Source organism: Cheilinus undulatus, linkage group 6 (genome assembly GCF_018320785.1).
Source record: "Cheilinus undulatus linkage group 6, ASM1832078v1, whole genome shotgun sequence".
Lineage (NCBI taxonomy): Eukaryota > Metazoa > Chordata > Actinopteri > Labriformes > Labridae > Cheilinus > Cheilinus undulatus.
In genome coordinates this window covers 44583775-44604436 of record NC_054870.1, presented here as the reverse complement: position 1 = coordinate 44604436, position 20662 = coordinate 44583775, and the positions used below count along the sequence as shown (strand labels likewise).

General features: G+C 37.5%; 1 protein-coding gene across 2 annotated transcripts in view; it reads left to right on the top strand.

Annotated features, from left to right (window-relative positions):
- Positions 1–632: 632 nt before the first annotated feature.
- Positions 633–20662, top strand: part of LOC121510877 (CSC1-like protein 2) — a 45217-nt gene continuing 25187 nt past the window's right edge. For both annotated transcript variants that reach the window (XM_041789199.1, XM_041789198.1), the window contains exons 1-3: positions 633–905; positions 15573–15794; positions 17727–17806. In XM_041789199.1, coding sequence (XP_041645133.1) covers positions 15597–15794; positions 17727–17806 — 278 coding nt within the window. In that variant the 5' untranslated portion in view covers positions 633–905; positions 15573–15596. The remainder of the gene's footprint in view (positions 906–15572; positions 15795–17726; positions 17807–20662) is intronic.

The window sequence follows — 20662 nt, the reverse complement described above, 5'->3', positions numbered from 1 at the left end:
AATCAAATAAAACTCTAATGAAATTAGATATTAACAAAAGTGAAAATCTAAGAATTTAAGTCTGAACAAAACTGAATAGTTATATTAGACTGAAAAAAATTAATGGCTAACCCCGAGCATGGGTTTATCACGTTCACATAGTTGACAGGGCATATTTTATAAATAATTTTGAAAATTACTTTTTTGACTTTGTCAGGAAAAAAGTTCTTATTAGATCAAAACTATGCCAGTAAAATTGTGTAACTGGAGAGCATTCGTTCTTACTTTAAAAACATCCCCTTTTAAATGTATACCCTGACTCTATCGGCGTCACTACTTAAATCTTCATGTGCTTTTGGAATAATCTGAAAAAGAGGAACAAGCCAAGGAAGTTCGAGTAAATACTCCTTCAAGTCTGAAAATATTTGGTTAATCTACACACACAGTGACTATTATTTATTCTAAAACGGTTGATATATCTTGTTGTGGTTCTATTGTCAATTCTGTTTCCATGTTACAACTGTGAGTACACGGAATTGGTACAGTCGACCATCTAACTTGGAAATTCAGAGCATTTTAGTGACACGTGAATGCAGCGTCAGTCTTCAGTTGGACTGGTTGGGTTAGCGATAGTTGTTAGACGGGCTGACAGACAGACAACAGTAGCGGCTTAAACTTGTCTATCATTGCTAACAGCCAGCGCGTTTGCCTGACCAGCTTTATCCGGTTTTCTTTGTGTTCTGACCTAAGAGGATCAATGAGTTCTTCATTTTTTGTGGAAATAATCGGACAGTCTTTAACATAATATTGTCTCCACCTGTTATTTGCTACATCGAGGGGCTAAGTGAGCTAACGTCAACGGTACGGTTGCTAGCTCTTATCAGACAACTGTGTTAGTTTTTTCCCCCGCTGCGTGTTATAGCAAGGTAAGTTGATTTTCGTTTATACTAACTTTATATTTGTTACAATTGCACGACGAAAGTGTTCGCTTGTTCTCAACTGTTGCGGTGCTAATCGTTAGCTTCCCCGCTTGTGTTACGTTGTAAAGAGTGACCGTGTTAACTGGCGACTTCCAGCCTAATGAGCAGTGGAAGTCGCAGTCAGAACAAAAGTTAAAGGCGGAAAGTTTTTTTATGAATGCCGCTTTGTTTAGATTTTCATCACGATTTCAACTATAAAGAGAGCAGCATTCATAAGGACACCCTCCGACTTCGATATCTGTTGTAACTACGACAACCACAGACGCATTCGGCTGACAGTCGCCAGTCAACACGGTAACTCTTTGAACCGCTACACTGGCAAACTTGAACGGTTGCTTTCAGAACAATAAACGAGTAAACACACTCCGTTATTAACGCACGTAAACGGCCAGCGTTTAAAGGCTCGCACTGGTAATGAGAGAAATTTATCATAATTAATCAAAGTGAGCTTCATTGAACATTAGTGGACGAGAGGATACAGCATAATCTTAGCCGGTTTGGTTTGTTCTGAAGACAGTTTGTACCTTAATGCTTGTGTGAACCAAATGAGATATATGACATTAAATAAAGTCTTAATGCCGTCTGCTAAAGTGTAGGATTCAAATTAAGAATCGGTGATTCGACATACCTCCAGAGAACCACCAGATAACTAGTAATTCCAAACATATTTCAGCTAACTAACAATGGTAGAAGTTATGTAATGCTGTACTCAAGAGTATCTCTTGACAGTTGCTTACATGTTAACATGTGCTGGATTCTCCTTCATGAGTTTCATCATGGACAGCTTCACCGTGACAGCTCATGCTCTTAGTGTTTCCTTGTGGGCAGTCTATAAAGGGATGAATATGAGCAGGCTGCTTGTGGTTCAGTGTTGATGCACAGTCATCCAGTAGAAGGTACTTGGATGACACATGTTGAGTCATACTGGTTAAAAAAAAAATGCAACTATATTGTAGCAGTTAATCCAGCAAAAAACATAATGCCCTTTATAACTGTTAGGGTAATCCATCTCACATCTACTCTACAGTATTACTTCTCTGTATAATTACCTAATTATTCATCCATGGCAAAGTAACTTTTTATTTTTGTATATTCACTAGTCACGTTTTTTGGGGGGTATGTCTGTTCAAGTGCTCATTAATGCAAATATCTTATCAGCCAATCAGCAGCAACAAATGCATTTAGTCAAATAGACATGGCCAAGATGATAAGCTGAAGTTCAAATGAAGCATCAGAATGGAGAAGAGAGATGATTTAAGTGTCTTTGAATGTTACATGGTTGTTGGTGCCAGACTGGCTGGTCTGAGTATTTCAGAAACTGCTGATCTACAAGGATTTTCATGCACACAGACACTTGGAGGGTATACGGAAAATGGTCTCAAAAAGAAAATATCCACTATGTGTAAATAATACTTTTGACCAATATAAATCAAGAAAACATGACTTATTAGGCAAACAATATATAGCCTAAATCCTCCCCTCCACCCAACCTGATCCTGTATATCACAGGTGTCAAACTTAAGTCCTGGGGGCCAAATCTGGCCCGTGGTACAGTTACAACTGGCCCGCAAGATCATATCCTTTTTTTAATATAGCTGGCCCTAAAACATAAGGTCTCAGTATAAATATGTAAACATAACTATCATGATATCAAAGATCCTTAAGTCATAAAAAATGTGAAAAAATAAAGAGTAAAAATAATTAGGAAAAAAAATGTGGGAAAAGAAATTCATTTGTGTGTTCATTTCATATTTTCTATTGTGCATTGCACAATTATGACTTCAGTCTTTTTTTTTTTTGACTTTTATTATATATTTTGATTTTTTACATTTATTATTTTGACTTTTTGTGTCATATTTTGACCTTTTCAATATATTATTTTCACTTTTTTATCGCATATTTTGAGCTTTTCAATTTAACATTTGACTTTTTATCTTATATTTAGATTTTGTCTATTTATTATTTTCACTTTTTAATCACATATTTTAAACTTTTCAATCTATAATTTTGACTTTATCTAATCATTTCAACTTTTCAATTCATTATTTCGACCTTTTTCTCAAATTTCAACCCTTTAGTTATGCCATTTTAAATTTTAAGTCATATTTTTGCCTTAAAAACATGATTGTAACTTTCTTTTTAATATATTTGCCTTTTTAAAGCATTATTTCAACATCTGATTTTGTGTTTTGACCTTTTGAACTAACAAGTTTGTCTTTTTTATCTCAGATTATGAGCCTTTTAACTTTTAACCCATAATTTATTACTGGTGAAAATGAGGTCAACAGTTTGGTTAAATGTGCCCCATGTTAGGCCCTCAGGTTGGACCTCAAGTCAGAATCCGGTCCCTTCTATTATTGAGTTTGACACCGCTGCTGTATATGAAAGAGAAGAGGAGTAGAAACTATACTATAAATCTCAGTCTAAATATAAAGTGCTGCTAGTGAGTATAAACAACAGAGATTGAACAGCATGTGTTATGTTGGTATGGAAGAAGATCAAGTAAAGGGCAGGAACACCAAGGTGCTAGGGGTGTCCTACATAAAGAAGTTTCTGATTTTCTCCAACTTTTCTCACCCAACAGAGCTTTTTAGCTTTTTTTATTAACCAAGAGACGATAGTGGAACATTGATATAAATCCATATCTGATAAGACCATGTTATGATGCCACTTGTGTCGACACAGAGGTAAGACTTTATTTGGATCATCACTGTCAAATGCTCGCCGTCAGAAATCACCACGCCTTCATTTGTCCACATTCAAAATAAAATCATGAGATGTCATTTACAAGGGAAAATGAAATTCACACAGTGGAGACTTAAGTATTTCACCACTGCTGTGAGGACAGTGAACATCTAATCCTGTGTGACACAAAACGATATCTGATACATTATTTTTCGTACACGCTGTCAGAGCAAACTGTTGTAGAGCGTGGTTAATACCCAGTACTTTCATTACACTTGTATACCGTGCATACATAGAGCAGTTGTATGAAGAGGGTTACACCAATTAGGATCTAATAGCGATTTTTTTTCCAATGTTGGGATTGGTGAACTTAATGTGTGAATAATTTTAAAGTTCCTTATCATTTATCTTTTAGCAAACACAGAATAAATCATTCTAACACAATATTTGATTAATGAACTAAGGCTGAAAGATTTTGAAAACATATCTAACTACAATTATTTTAACTCATATTGATATCCATTTAATTGAAGGGAATAATCATTTTTATATCATTCTCATTCTGATGAAGAAAAATACAGAAAAATTAGGAAAGTAGGATCTTTTGTAAATTATTCTGAATTATTCTGAATGTTCGCATGGTGGGGTGGTGGTGGTGGTGGTGGGGGGGGGGGGTGGTGGTGGTGGTGGTGGTGGTGGTGGTGGTGGTGGTGGTGGTGCAAAGCTTTGTCTGCTCTGAGGCTACCAAAATGAGATATTGAGTGAACCATGATAAAGCAGTTGTTAAGTAGTTTATACAAAGGTCTTTTGTTAAGAAAAGCATGCACAAGCCTTTTTTAGGGTTTCAGCAGTGAAATGATTCAAATCTATGCTGATTTTTGATGGCAGTGTGTCACTTTTTCCTCTCTCTTGGGTCCTGGAGGGGCTCCACTTTTCTTAGCTACATGTAGGGGGGGCTCCAAGGAAAAAATGGCTGGGAAACACTGGTGTAGATCATAACATCTCTATGGCAAACAAATGTATTTAACTGATACTTGGACAGACATTTCGGTTTAGAGAAGCATTGCATTTTCTGCAGTTTGAAAATTGCAGGACATCTTGTAATTTAATCTTAATTTGGATTAAGTGTTCAGTCTTAACATGAATAGCAGTATCCTTGGTACTCCTCCTTGTAAAACAGTGCTGAGTCTGTTCTCAATATCATTCCACAGCATGAAGTTATCCCCATATTTTTGTGCTGTTTGGTAAAGTTGGAGCCATGTCTACAGTGTGATTATAATTTAACACAAATAAGGATGGTAGACACTGCTTATTTGCCGAGAGGAGAGGTGAGGAACGTTTGATGTGAATGTGATGTGAAACAAACTCGAAGTTTAAGAACTATAATGATATTTATCAGGTATTCATGTTTGTATTTGGTACCAGTGAGTTCTTAATGTAAGTACTTGTACTTTGTCTGAGTACAAAGTGGTATCAATGCATCCCTTAAGTAAAACCTTGTGTGCTGAGGGAAGGCCATAGATTTAGTTTGATGCACAGCTTCATTATTAAGGAGGTGTAAAAGAGGGCCTTGATTTTGTAGAAGTCAGTGAGCTTATGTTAAAACGTTAATTTTCCCAATGAAAGACAGGATGACATTTCACACGTATATTGATTTATTTAGTAATCAGTTTTCGATAGATTGCTTTGAGGAATTTCTGCCGAATAATGTTTTTATTGTTTTATACAGTGATGATAAAGTACCTGTCTATCAAAGCGGGCCTCAAAAGTTTAACTGTAAGCCAAATATTGGGGATGTTAGGCTTTTCTCAAAAAAAAAAAAAAAAAAAACTAAAAGCAAAGTGATTGATGTTATAGCTAATTACTGATCAAACGAGTCAATAGGCTTCAGTCCTTTACATCACACTAAGTAACAGAAACAAAAACTTGCAATTAGAAAGTTTATGGTTTTATTACTCTACCTACTGAACCTTTTTTGTGGTCTTTTTTTTTATTACTTTAGACCTCCCTTTGGTTCATTGGAGCAACAGTATGCAGAATTTAGTTACAGTAGTGAGATTATTTTTACAGATGTAGCCTAACACAGTTCATTGGATTTATAACAGTCATAAAGGCCTTGTGTTGTGCTACTGAGCTGAGATGAAAAAACTGTGTAGGTTTGTGTCTTTAAATATGTATTTGTGGGCTTCTATGCCTGTATTGTAGATCAGACAGTGGATAAATTTAAAAACAGGAGATAAGGAAAGACATCAGGAGTAACCACATACTTGACAAAAGAATCTATACGTGGAGCATGCCCGCTCTGTATCATTGAGCACAATAGTCTTGGCATCTACTTTGACATTAGAACACCTCTCTAATGTCTGTGGTCGCCTTTATAATGAATTTATTGTAGGTCAGCATAAATGTAGCCAACACATGCTTACTTATAAGTCTAAATCAGGAGGGATCCATTCGTGCATACTAAGAGATTTTATTTGAACTCAAGCATTTGCTTTTCTTATTTCCTGTTTTTTTTTTCTCTGCAGTCTTAATTGTAAAAACATGTTGTAACAAGATTATGAAACCACACTCTGACATCAGCTCAATATCTGTCAAATCAAAGCTTAGTCAAGGAGCAGCTGTCAATGATTTACCGGCTAATACCAACAAGGCAAATATGTGCAAATCTGTGTTATCAGTAATCAGTGTTGTGAGAGAATTTAAACCAAGTCTGATGTTATTGTGTAGCTAATTTAAGCCTTCTGGTGAATTAACTAAAATGGCTCAAAATGGATTAAGAATAAAAGTTACACATATAGTAAATACTTTGACATGTAGATACATTATCAGAATATTTTTGGTTGTATAAAGAGGACACACTTTATTTAGAGTTGATTAATAATGTAAATAAAATATATTTTGTCCCTTGTAAAAGACATACATGTGCTTTGTATTGTAAAAAGAATGCACATGTATGTCTTTCAGATATGAACCAAGTCTTATTAAAATTACATTTGTAATATTCCATATGGTTCTTTATCTGGATTAAAAGCTTTTGTAAAAGAGCTTAGCAGAACCAGAGTTACTGTTGGCACTGATTAGTGTCTCTACTCAGCTAAAATCAGTTTTCTTGTTGAGAAGGCAAGGTGCAGCATGTCAAGTTGGTGTTGCTCAGTGACTATTAATGTGATTTATAACAGTTTGTTTTTAGACACTGGAAGAGTCTCTTCAAATATTTAGATCAGGCCGAAAAAAGGAACAAGGAGTTACAGACTGATGATGGAAAATGTAGATTTAAATGGACCAGTATACAAAGTAGCATGCTGGAAACTGATATTATCATTGGACTGTTTTGGATCCTAATTCTCCATGCATAAACAGTATAAGTGGTTGCATCTTTATGAAAATACACTGAACATGTAGCTGTCTGCACAAATATCCCTGAGCTGCTCCATTGTATGACTTTCCTGTTTTATTTGTCTTGGTACACATTGTGCTGTGATATCGTTTGTATTATTAAAAACACCACATGTATTATGTCAGATGATTAGACAAACTGCATTATTTATCCAGCTTAATCAGCACAGTAAACAGCTGACTCATTCTAGACTGAGTTTGGAATGTATGAGCCTGAGATCGTCTCCCCCTCTGTTGTCTTTTTCTTTTATGTTTATTTTTATTTTGAGAACAGGAGCCTGACTGATGGTGCCATGGCAACCATCATCAGATGGAAAGGTGCCCCAGTGTTCCTCTGCAGAGTCATGCTGTGATTGTGCTTTTTAAAACATTCAAATATTAACTCTAGAATGATTGGAAATTTATTTGACTGTTGTTTGCATTCATAGTTGTAGCTGTAATTTCTGAGAGATTAAAAAATGTTTCTATTTTTCATTTTCAAATGAAAATTTCTGGACTTTATTTCTGTATCTCATTGTAATTGGGGGAATATTCCAAATCCATATGTTAAACTTTTGATAGCCCTTCAATTTAACAACATGAGTACCCTGTGCAAGCTCAAATTGTTCAAGTGCTACTTGATAAGGCTTTCTAGCATGTACAGCCATCAGCAATGCCCCAGTAAATGAAGTACATGTGAAAACTTTAAAGGGATATTTCCACATTTTTGGAGTTGGGTTGTGGAAGATACTTGGTAATAGTGTTTATGTTAGCCACAAGAGATTTGAATCTGTGTTGTCCTTTTAAGTAGAGAGTGCTCAGAGTTGTGAAAAGGAAGCAAGGCTATCATTAGCTTCCTACTGCTGTGTGCCGTGGAGAAGTTGACAGTCTCAGTTGCCATCTGTATGTTTTAGCCTGTTTTGTTTTTAATTTTAAATGAAAGGTAGTTGCTGTTAAGCTGGATGCTCTAACTTATAAGGAGGGAAGCCTGGGTCTCCTGTCTACAGAACAGCATCAGAGAGAGAAAACCCAGAGGGAAGAAAGTAGCAGATAGGCTTAAATGCTGTTTAAAGCCCTGCTGACTCTGTAGGTTACAAGTAGCACCAAACAGGTGCCTTTTAATACTGTCATCGAATGTGTTAATGTCATAGAAATGTGGCTGTTTTAACTAAATTCCAGTTCAGCCCATAGGAGATGATGCATTGCCACAGCAATGACTCCCAGTCACTCAATTTAACGTGATTTACATATTAAATTGTTGCATAATAAACCTATCTCTACAATAGGGACAGTACTGAACATTCACTATTTTAATGTATTTTTGTTGCTTTTGTACTTTTTACAACAATGATTAGGGGTGTGTATTGGCAAGAATCTGGCGATATGATGCATATTGCGATACAGGGGTGCCGATATCAATATATTGTGATACTATGAGCAAGGCGATATACTGCGATATTTTTGTTATTTATTTATTTATTTATTCGATAGGAGGACAGGGGATAGAGTTGGAAACAGGAGAGAGAGTGGGGAGACACATGCGGCAAAGGGCCACAGGCCGGATTCAAACCCGGGCTGCCCGCATAGTAGCGCCTTAGAACGCTAAGCCATCTGCATGCCCAAGACTTCTTTTTTTTTCATGAGTCGCAACCACGGTGTTATTTCTAGATCAATTTTGCATCCTGCCTGCTATCAGTTTGTTTCACTTCAGTTCAACACTTGACTTAAAGTAATGTTTCGACTCTACTCTGTCCCACCTCAGAGGATAAGCCCAAAACAAAGGATGCCAATTTTTTACCTTAAAGATATTAAGTTTGCTGAAATAACATCATGATGTTGATTTGTAAAAGTAAACATGCACGCTTTGTCAGGTCTGTCCTCAAGAGAAGAATTTGAACAGACATCAGATTGTTCACTTTTGTGGTCATAGACTGGGAAATATTGGACAAAAACTGTGATGTCAGTCACTCAGGTTATGATGGGGGTTTCTGAGTCCAATCCAGCTATCTTCAGATCAACCTAGTAACAAGACAAAGAGGGGAAATTGAGCCAGGTTTTAAGCCTCCTGACACAGCTGCATTGTGCAGACTTGCAGTCACGTCAGCTGTGCCCCTAATAATGCATAAATCAATATCCTTATTTAAACCAAAGTGGATGAGTTGCAGTTTTTGTACTTTTGCATTGGCTCCATTTTTCTTCTACAGAGACTGCCCCTGGCTTCTGATACATTTCAGGTAGATATAAATTCTGATTAGCTGTCCCAATGAACATCAAGCAGAGTTGTGGCTCAGGTTAAAATGTTAGATCCGCAAAGGACTGTCAGCTACACTTTAATCCAGATTATCAGAGATCTATAAATCACCACTAGGTTACTGCTGACAGGTGCTGTTGTGTCCACACAGATGTTTTCTCCGGTATCCTCCATAGCATGCTGATATGTATTGGTCGATACAGCTCTGACAAATTCACTACAAACAAAACCCGGGCCACATCACATGCTAAAACAGACCCCTGTGTGGAGGCTCTAAATTTTTAATTTAGAATCTGTAGAAAGAGATTATGCCTTGTGTGATGCGGGGGGTCTCACGATTAGAAAATAGTATGCAGACCATAATATTTAGTTAAACATCACTTTTGAATCCTGAGTCCTGTTAAAAGATGTTGTATTTGTTTCACACCACTGAGAAAAACATCAGAAACTGCTGCCCAAAAACTTTGAAAGTATTTGAGATGGTTGGTATCCCTTTGACACAGACCTGCCAGCCATGAGACTGTCTTACTATACCATCAATAACATCTAAACCAGCTGTTTTGAAATGTCCTCTCAAAGATGTTGGCGCTGAATGTTAAACAGTCGGAATCGCGGCCATGGCTCCAGGATGTGCGGCAGTCTTGTTGAAGGCACAGGGGGGTATGTTGTGTCCTCCTTGGGTTGAGACCGGTCCATTTGAACCCTGCCGTCTCTATCGGCTTATTGTTCAACTCTGGCTGCATCTCTCTCCACTGATGTCACAGCATTCCAGTTAGTGGATAAATGAGTTAGTGTTAGGGCAGATGAGCAGCATCGTGAATGCTGCTGCCAATAGTGGGTTAAAGGGCACAACGATAGCAGTGCAACTGTGCAAACACACTTAGAACACCTACGGCCTTTCTCTAACCCTTCATTCATTCTCAGTGTGATATGAAACACTTCAAGGAAAATAGCCTGAAGATCGATGTAGATCAGTGTTTTTCCTAGCATACGATGGCTTTATCACTTTGTGTTTTCGTTCAGTCTGATGGATTAATTACATGTTTAGCAGCTCCTTGGCTACTTGTGTATTGTCTTGTTTTATCTCTTACTGATCCTTGCATGCTGAGATGCATAATATCCTTCTTTCTTTTAGCTGGCCGCTATACATCTGTGAAAATTTGCTCAAAATATAAACAGAGGATCTTTCTGTATGTTGTCCTTGTCTAAAACTGACCCAGTTAAAGTGTTGTCAGGCATTAGAAACCACTGTAGAACAGGCAGTCATCATTCTGTCACTTTGTTTTGATATTGGAGGTTGTTTTGAGGACTCACCATTAAATGAGTCTATTTACAGATGAGTTAAAACTTTCTCACAAGGCTTTTGATAATGCAGGAATTACAGAGAAAGTCAGAACACTATAAAAATGAGCCAAAGATGCAGCAGTCCTGTGATTGTGTTTTGTAGGATAATTAAAATTGATTCGTCAAGACATCTGAAATTCTCAAGAATATAAAATGCCTCTATAAAGGTTAAGTACAAGATTATTTTTTTTCTCTGCAGTTTAGTATCAGTTTAACCTCTTACCCCCCTTCTTTGACTCATTTTAACCCTGTCAGACATTACCCTGCTGTGCTCTTCCTTTATCCTGATGTCAACTTCTCCTTAACTTTGGTTCTCATTACCCTTTGTTACAAGCCAACCCATAGAAGTCATGAGGCGGTCCGTTTTTCTAGCACCATACACGGGTGTTTAAGATGTGAGTGCTGGGTGATTAACCAGTTTTATCAATAAAAAAGATTTTTGGAAAATGGAGATTTTGAAAACTGAAAATCAGTTTTTTTTTGTTCTTGAGCTTCACAGCAATAATACCAAAAGTTAAAGCTACTGTCAGAAACTTTAATTTAATAGTAGTTCTGGTGACCCCTGTAAACAAAATAAGTCTTTTATTTACACACAGCTCATGTGTAGCCAGTTTTCTCAAACTTGAAGAAAAGCTGACCTTTTATAATAAATGACATCGCTCTCTCTGAACCTTTTATGCACCATTTATTATTGACCGTGTTATTCAATATTCTTTTCATAGCCTTGTTTGCTTTATAGGTCACATAGAGACATCAGCATTAATTTGAGTCTGTTGCTGAAGCAGATAAAACTTTTCAGACCTTGAGTATTAATGGAAATTTCCCCTCTCCCCTAAAACTATAGTGCACTCTAAAGACAAGTTTACATCTTACACTAGGGATTCGAACTGTTAGCCAGCTAAATGGTTAAATTTGGACCCTTTGCTGTTGGCACCAGAATTATGAGTCGGTTAAACTAACTATTGACTGTTTCTTTATCAGTTCAGGCCCATAATTCTGGTCCAGACACTCTGTCTAAGCTGTAAAGCAGCCACCGGGCACTAGTAGCCACTGTAGTTGGTCTTGATGACTACAGCCCTACTGCCACTATGATCTTTGATTCAATTAAAACAACCACTAACTGCTTTAGCAGCATAATGTCTCGTAGTTGTCCAGAGGCTGTGTCAGGTTAAACTTGCATATAATTGAAGCATTGAGTGGTGATATTCAGTGCAAAAATTAACCAACAAAGACAATATAAGGGCTGGGCAAGAAGGCGCAGTATTTCTTTAACCTGAAATTTGTGTCAAAATACCAGTTTAGAATGTTTTTTTGCAGCAGAGATGTTATGCATGATGTATCATGCAATCATTCTATTGCCACATTTTTAGAATAGTGTACAAAAACACCTATTTTTTTGTGTATGTTTTTCTTATAAAATATGAGAATTATATTTAAAAAGATATCATTCCCTTTAATAAAACAGTTCATATCCAATTTGCAAAATGAGTAAAAAATGATCACATTTAGATATTTAAAAAAATTATTCTGCCCTACTTTAATGTAATACTGTTCTGGTTATAGCATAGAATGAATTATTGCTTGTTTTTAATTGTAAAATGCATGAGATGAGGAGCTAAAGAAATAATCACATATTGAATTGCAATTGCAATATTGGGTCAAAAAAATTGCAGTTAGATTATTTTTCCCAAATTGTTCAGCCCTAGACGATATGGATGGTAGATAGACCTAAGCTTGTAGTGCTGCAGGTCACACTGACCTTTTCTCTCTACATTCATACACTGATAGTAGAGTTTGCTATGGAGAATTGGACATCAGTATTAACTAATCCGATTCAAACACATTCATACACATTTATATGCCACCGAAAAAGCAGGTGGGGTTAAGTATCTTGCCCAAGGACAAGTTGGTTTGTGACTGCAGGAGCAACTTTATCTACTGATCCAAAGTCTCCTGGTTAAAAGGCCTGCAGTGCTAGCACTGCTAATGTTAGCCACATTCTGCAAACTAACTTTGCATCATTACAGTGTGACATCGTTGTACCATTGCAGTGTGAAATTGGTTCACAGAATGTATTTACTTGACTTCAGACAATTCTATTAAGTCCAGTAAGATTTTGCATTTAATCTGATGGGAATTTATAGGCAGAGGAACATCAATAGTTGGGATGAATAATATTACTGGCAAAACATTAGTATCAGCAGATATTAGCTTATAAAGTCAATCATTCATTTCAGCAGACATGAATAAATTTCTACTGATATTTACAAAGGATATTTTGACTATAGAAATCTTCCTATCAGCTGTGAATATGGGCTGTATGAATAAGTTTGTGCAGTTCCAGGTTGAACCAACAGACTTACCTCAGTTTAAGTCTTTTTCTTTATTCATCATTACTGTTTACACTTTAAGTGTTTTAAGGACTAAAATGTGTTAATTTGTTCTTCCTCAAACTTTAAAAAGTGTTTTTTAAGGACTGAAGTTTTAGGTCTGAACTACATTTAAATTTCTGTATCGACATCAGTATCGACTAAAATTAATTTGTAAATACTGGCTTCTCACGGTGAAATTTTTTAAGCATTTATTATGCAACATAATATGTTTGCCGCCAGGCTCTGACTTAATCACTCCTCAAAGATTTTACATACAGAATTTGAGGATTGATAAGTTAACAGCTTAGACCCCCCCAGTCAGAGCTAACAGGTGGACGCTGGTGTGGGTCAAAGGCAAGAGCACAGTGTTGATCCAGGCGCAGCGATGCAGCAGAGGAAGAGAAAGTAAATCTTGCAGCTTAAATGATTGTGCTCGAGATTACTGACAGAAACAACTCGCAGGCTTCGTTATATATAAGCAAAAATCCAATATCATGCATCCCTAATCACAAGCTCACACTTTAACCACAACTGTAAAGGAAATTAGTTTTGCTTTTGATTACTATTATTGATAGAATAAAAGCAAAACTTAGTTTGAGTTGTTTCTTTTTCATTTGTAGTTTTTTTTAAGCAGGAAAGAAAATCTAAAACATAAAACCAGTGTTTAAAAATGTAAATTGGGTTTGGTGCGAAAAAATTGAGATGCAGCTTTTAGGCCTTATTGCCCGGTGCTTTAAGATGCACTTTTAATATAAATTTTTATGTAAAAAGTGGTCTGGGTCCTGTGTACCGATGGAACCAATGTTTTGATATTAAGTGTTTAGATGTGCTGTCATGATGGCAAGCGCAGCTGCCTTAACACATGGCACAAGACCTGATGCTATTGAACTTTGTCCCCAGGAATTGCAGTAATTGCAAGAAGCAGCGTCATGGCTTACACTGTGCTGTGATACAGTGATGCAAACCAGGCTGGCAGGGGTTGGCGCCACTTTTTTTATTAACTTGTGTCTCGTATCAGTTCGTAATTTTGCATTTAAAGCAAATGGGGGTATGCTGTGAAGCAAATAAACCTGTCTGGTTTGATTGAAAATACACCTCAGTTAAAGACAACAAGAGGCCAGTGGAGGTGAGGAGAGTTACTACTGGGCTGTGAGTTAGTACTCCACGACTATCACCTACCATTTTGTAGCTAATAGGAGTGCAAACTCAATGGTGAAGACAGATGTTATTTGAAGAGCTACACAGCTGGAACACAGGAACTGCACAGCGAGGACACTGCTGAATGCAGACACAATTGTCACACAGGATGACAGTTTGAACCTTTTCCCTTTCTGGGAGACTCCCCCAAACAGACTGGGGCTTAGTCACCTGACTTATAACCAGGATTTTGAATTAAAATACAAATATTTGGCACCAGAAATTAAGCAACTGTATCAAGCTAGTTAGGATGACAGCCTCCTTCCCGCCAAGGCAGGGGAAAGTTCTTTCTCGTCTTATTTTGGGATTATTAACAAGCCCACCCATAAATGTCAACCCAGGGTCAGGTTAATGCTTAGTTTTTGGATCAGGTTGACGCTACCTCATCAGATATCACTTCTTTACTACTCTATCTTTACTACTTTATCTACTCTTTAAGTGTGCAGATCATCTACTTTGTTTTCTATTCTAATCCCTTAGCGACCAGAAGGATGAGTGTGTATTAACAGTATACAGTGCTTGCCAGTGTGAGGCTCATCCCAGTTGAATTAGTTATCACCAAAACCTCAATACATGACTGTACACTGTAAACAGGATCAGACAAGTTTAGTATGTGTGACTGAATGAAATCAATGACTGTTTGTCTCGTGAGCTAAAGACCAAGATTTTATAGGTCTAAGTAGACTTAAATCAGAATTCAAAGTGTGTATATTTGATTTGAAATGCTCAGTTAGCTATAAACATGTATCAGAAGAATAACAGTGATGTCTTCTGGATGATAATAGAAAACCTAAAGTAACTGCTTAGTGCTGTACAGCATCTTCACATCTACAAATTGCGAGAAGACATTTGAACTTACTACTATTCTTTTAAATTCAGCATAAAGTTTAACCATGTATCATCAGTATGCAAAGTGCTCACTAAAAAAAGGAACAGAAAGTGCAAAATCACTCAGTTTATGTTGTAGTAGTCATACATTTGGTTAGAAGCAACAGCATGAAACCAATGACGGAGCAAGGTCAGCAGAAACACGCTAAGCATATGTGAATTCCCCTCCGAGCAGCACATCCTTAAATAACGCTGAGAAGCTGTCTAGATAATAAATTCATTACCTAAGCATTGGAGCGTTACAGCTAAGGTACGGATCAGATGGATCTTCATGCCAGCATCAAGTCTTTATAGGAAAAAGGTCGCAGAGCTCTCAAATCAAGTGGTTATTTCCTTCAGTCTTTTTGATGTGTCCTTGTCATATTGTCCATGTGTTTCTGTCAGTTAATGCAGGAGATCCTCTCGATATTTGCTTATTAATAACTGTAGTGAGCTTGGAAATGCAGTGGTTAAAGTCAATGTACTTTGTGTTATAACAGTTTTATCTCATCTTTCCAGATAACCATCATGCTGCAGTGAGTGATGTACAGAGTCCTGATATTAACAATGGCCATCTGGGGCGTGCAAGCATGCCCCGATTCAGAGAGCTGCCCTACGCAGGCGTCCAACACCACCTCGAAGGACTTCTGTTACTCGGCCAGAATACGCAGCACCGTGCTCCAGGGCTTGCCTTTTGGAGGGGTGCCTACTGTCCTTGCCTTGGACTTTATGTGCTTCTTGGTAAGTCCTTTTGCCAGTCTTGTAAACTGACAAGTCATCACAAATGATAAGTGTATTTTTACAATTATGATAGACGTGTGTCAGCCGTGTTGGGTGGGCTACTTTGACATCCAAGTTTTATAAACTACAGATGACTTCACATTAGTTGAAGAGCAAAACTTGCGTAGAAACATTTAGTTTGGTTGAGGGTGTGGTCAAAGTACCAGGCTTTTAAACTTGGATGCAACTGTAGTAAATACAAAAAAATATGGACAACTGTTTGATATAATGGCAGTAACAGTTCAGGTCCTTGTCACCCAATATTGGATGATTTGATTCTTAATCACCAATAAAATGTAGACCTAAATACTGCATGCTGTCTAAATGAATACAAGAGATCTGTCTGGAAATTGTGTTTTATAACGGTCCAGATGTATAGCATAAGAATTTAGCCAATGCCTGTACTGATACCACTGTTTTCCTTTTTACTTCTGATGTTAAACTCCTGGTATGCCAACATGCCCCTTTTTTCTTACATTAGGCAGCTTGTCTCTACTTGGTTTGATTCAGTAGCCTAGTGTGGTAGGGGGTTTGCTTCTCCACCACAACAGAGCTACCCCTTTGAGGTCGTGTCCAGAACTTTTGAGTCGAAGACATTAAATAGCTGTGCTTATGTAAGCATTATTTTGTTCTGCCAAGAGAAGAAGAAGAAGAAGAAGCACTGTTTGGTTTAGCCATCCACTCATATCGTGTCTGTCCATGCTGTTGTCTTAGGGTGTTTCAAAGTTCAGTGCAGCAGTTGCTACTTAAACACGTCTGAGAGATGTCCCTATTATGAAGAACTGCTGTGATGTAGTGTCACCATTACATCATTTCTATGATTAATGGATGTTTCAGACTGGGTATGTGTTGGCTGTGTGGCAGCTGTGACATGTCAGCTCTTTCACAGTTTTCTTACCAGGTGTGAGTGTGCTGCATTGGCTATCTTCCTCCTGTCTTTCTTCATAAGTTTTACTTCATTAAGCTCACTTAAATGACTTGATTCAGTGTATAACTGAGCTGGAAAAGCTTCAGAATAAATGCACTCTGTACAAACAAAGTGAGTTTCTACATACAAATGCAAACTGGGCTTTTACCGTGGGAATTACAAAAATACATATTTAATTAAAAAAAGGGGAATATGGGTCTCTGTTTATTATTCTTCTGTCTCGTTTGGCTTAAAGATGTGCATGACTCAGTAAAAATAGGGAAGTCTTAAAAAATAGGGAATTTTTAAGATTCTCGTCTCGTGAGATGCACTTAACAGGCTCACGAGGTGTGGAGCCCACACATGCTGTCTGAAAGCCATTACTTGAAAATAAAAATAAAGCCATGACGCAGCCATTACATGGCCGCCAAACAGCCAGTCTGAAGGTATTTGATTTAACCCTGAAGTATAGATCAAGCTGTACCAACAAGCCAGCTTTCCTAAAAACGATATGCAATTACCATATTTTATCTGGATTTTTAAAATTTTTGTAATCTTTTACCACTACATCAATAACAATTTCTCTAGTTTAACTTGCACCTTTCTTTCCTTGATCACTAAAGTTGTTTTAAGTTTTAGTATTTTTTTGATTTATTTATTAGTTTTTTTTTTTACATTGAAGTAGCAAAAGTATTATTTTAACACTTCAGGGCCTGTGCAGGTGAATGAATATAACATAACCAGAAACAAGCTACTGCAAAATGTAGTTTGTTAACATTTAAAGTATTGTTCACTATTTCTTTCATTGCCTTTTAGGTTATGTGTTTTCTTCAAAGCCCTCAGCATTGACATAAAATTTCCAGGAAGGTGTTTTTAAAGGATAAACACTGTTGAGCAGCTATGTGACTGTTCAGCAGGTCTCTGTAATGTATGGTAAATAAAGGGATTGGAAGTGTTTATAACCTCTGTTTATTTTGTTCTTCTAGATGCTGCTGGTTGTGTTCTCCTTCTTGAGAAAAGTAGCATGGGATTATGGCCGCCTGGCTCTGGTGACTGATGCTGACAGGTAATAAAAACACGTGCCAAGGCTTTCTGATGGAATCATTGAAAATTATAACAGGATAGCTTACATGCACTCAAGTTTGATTTTGTTAACGCGTACCAGCCATGAATAGGAACATAGGTGTTGATTTCATTAATGATCAATACATTTTATCAGTTAAAATGATTGATATCTTCCTTATGTTTAAGGACTGTGTAATTTGTAACAATTCCAACTTCATTCCCTCCAAAACAATTCATTTTGCAAGATATTTTTTTAAACACTGTTTGATGTCTTGACAAATGATCCTCATGTGACGTCACTTTTGGCAGAGCAAGTGCAGCAGGAAGCAAGCTGGGATCCTGAGTTAATGCTTTAACATTATACAGAGCCAGGCATTGCTAATAATGTAGCTTGAGTCAGACAAAATGTGATGGTGAAAAGGGGTAAATTTGCAGAAAATGAAACACAAAAGGATGCTATGACTGACTTGTTTGATTTACATTCATCAGAACACACCAACCATTGCTGGTTACTTGTGACTTTTCTAAAAAACTAATTATTAAGTATTTTGTGCTTGGCTGCTGTTCATTCTTGATGCTAGCCAAAAAAGAGTCATAAGTCTTGTTTTTGAGAGTGAAGTTTGCTTTCTTCCAGACAGGCATCACAAGAATATACTCCAGACAGACAACCAGTGTCAGCAGTTTCCCTTTACATGGAAATGTTGCCCTGTGATGTTGCTCAACTTTGTCACTTGTTTTCATAATTTCTGCATTTAAAGATAAATGAAGCCAAACTGTTGCTGAAATGAGCCTGAGGGAGGAAAGCTAATAAAAAGTAACTACTGGCAATTAATATACCATTAAATATCCCACAGTCTGCATCTAAGTTTCCCTTTTTAACATGGTTATACTCTGCAAGTTGTGCAGCTAAAGCATTATTTAAAACTGGTGTCTACATTCTACTCAAGTGTTAGGCATGAATCAGCCAAATAGGCGTCAGTAATAGATTCTTCTGTCCATTTCAGACTTCTTCTCAATGAAGTGAAATAAGAAAACTGATAAAGGAGCAAAGTAGGTCTGACATATTTCAGACCTCTTTCATTGTGAACCCTTAAAAGTGCATGACCCAGTGCTCCGTCACCTACATCCCCCTGCTGTGTCAGTGCGATGTTGCAGCTTCACTATTTTTGCAGCTGCATGTGAGCAGAGAAAGAGGTTTTCGCATGGTGGGAGGCTGGGAGGGGGTGGCAGCATGAGACACTTTTGTAACAGACAGGAAGAGAAGTTTGTTGTCTCATGACACTGCGCTAATTTGAGCCAGTCAGTCTGTTAGATTCCTGTAACATCTGAAAAGTGAAGGAGATGAGTAGTCATCAAATTCATTCATTGACCAAATAAAAAGATTTAGGGCAGCAACAAACTACTAATTTGTGACCTATTTGTGATCTATTTATTGAATTTATTGTACAATAAATAGGATATGTGCTTAATTCAGAAAGTTAAAAACATGATCACCTTAATTTCCCATAACCCCTAGTGATATAATAAGAATGTTTTTCTTGTAAAACTGTCTGATCAAAGCTAAAATTAATGAACAAAATGATAAGGAGCTGCTGGAAAATGGTGGATTGCTCCCTGCACATGGGGGGTGAGTCTGTGCCCCAGGTGAAGGAGTTTGAGTGCCTCGGGGTCTTGAATATAATGGAGGTTAAAATGGAATGGATAGGCCAATTGGTGCAGCATCAGCAGGACTTCAGTGGTTGTAACAGACCGTCGTGGAGATGGAGCTGAACCTGAAGACAGCTTTTAATTTACCAGGATCTACATCCCATTCAAGCTTCACCTATGGTCATGGTCTTGACCAAAATAAAGGAGATCACTGATACAAGTGGCTGAAATGAGATTCCTTGGACGGAGGCTAGGCTACGTCTTAAGCTGGGTGCACACTGTGTGATTCTCAGACGATTCAGGCATGAATTTTGAGACACACAACTTCACACAACTCCATTTACATTTGTCACGGTCAGTCCAGACTTCACTCGCAGTCACTGGCTGTCCTTACGAGACAGTGTAGCATTTTTAGGCATCTGATCAGGAAGCCCCCTGGTTGCCTCCCTTTGGAGGTCTTCTGGGCACGTCCAACACCCAAAGATAGACCCAGAGCTTGATGGAGAACCCATCTGGTGAGGGACCACTACAAGAATTCCCTAGAAGAAGCTGGAAAATGTTGATAGGTGAGGAATGTCTGGGCTGACTTGTTTCGTCACTGCCATTTTGACCAGACTTTGTATAAGACGGATGGATAGGAAGATGGAACAGATGAACATGTAGACAAACAAAGTTATACTTCGAAGTCTGCCCATTCTCTCAATATCATGTTGAACTGTCAATCTTTTCTGTAGTCCCCGTCACTGCACTGAGTCCTGAGTAGTGTTATTTTCCCCAACTTCTCTTTTATGTGTGGTTGTTGTGATTTCAAACAATGTGTCATTTTTCCATTATGTGGATTTCCTCTGCTGCGTCTATCCATTGTTCCTGGGCTGGGGCATCCACTCCTCCCCACTCTTCCTCGTTTCCTTGGGATAGATTTTTGTTAGATAACAGCAGTTATACCAAATGCCTATCTCTTTTCAAAGGAGAGAAGTTACTCAGAAATAGTATTGTAATCTCAGTTGGATATCATATCCCAGTATCCCTTGCAAGGTTTTATGTGCCATTTTCCAGAAAGAATTACTTTTTTTTTTTTTTTTTAATTTGTGTGAGCAGCCTTCTATTCTCTCCAGCATGATAGCCTTTTGTTTTAAGATTTACTCTTGACCTTGGGTGTGATAAAGGCTTTTCCCTCCACGTCTGAGTTGGTGGGTATATTGTTTTTTCA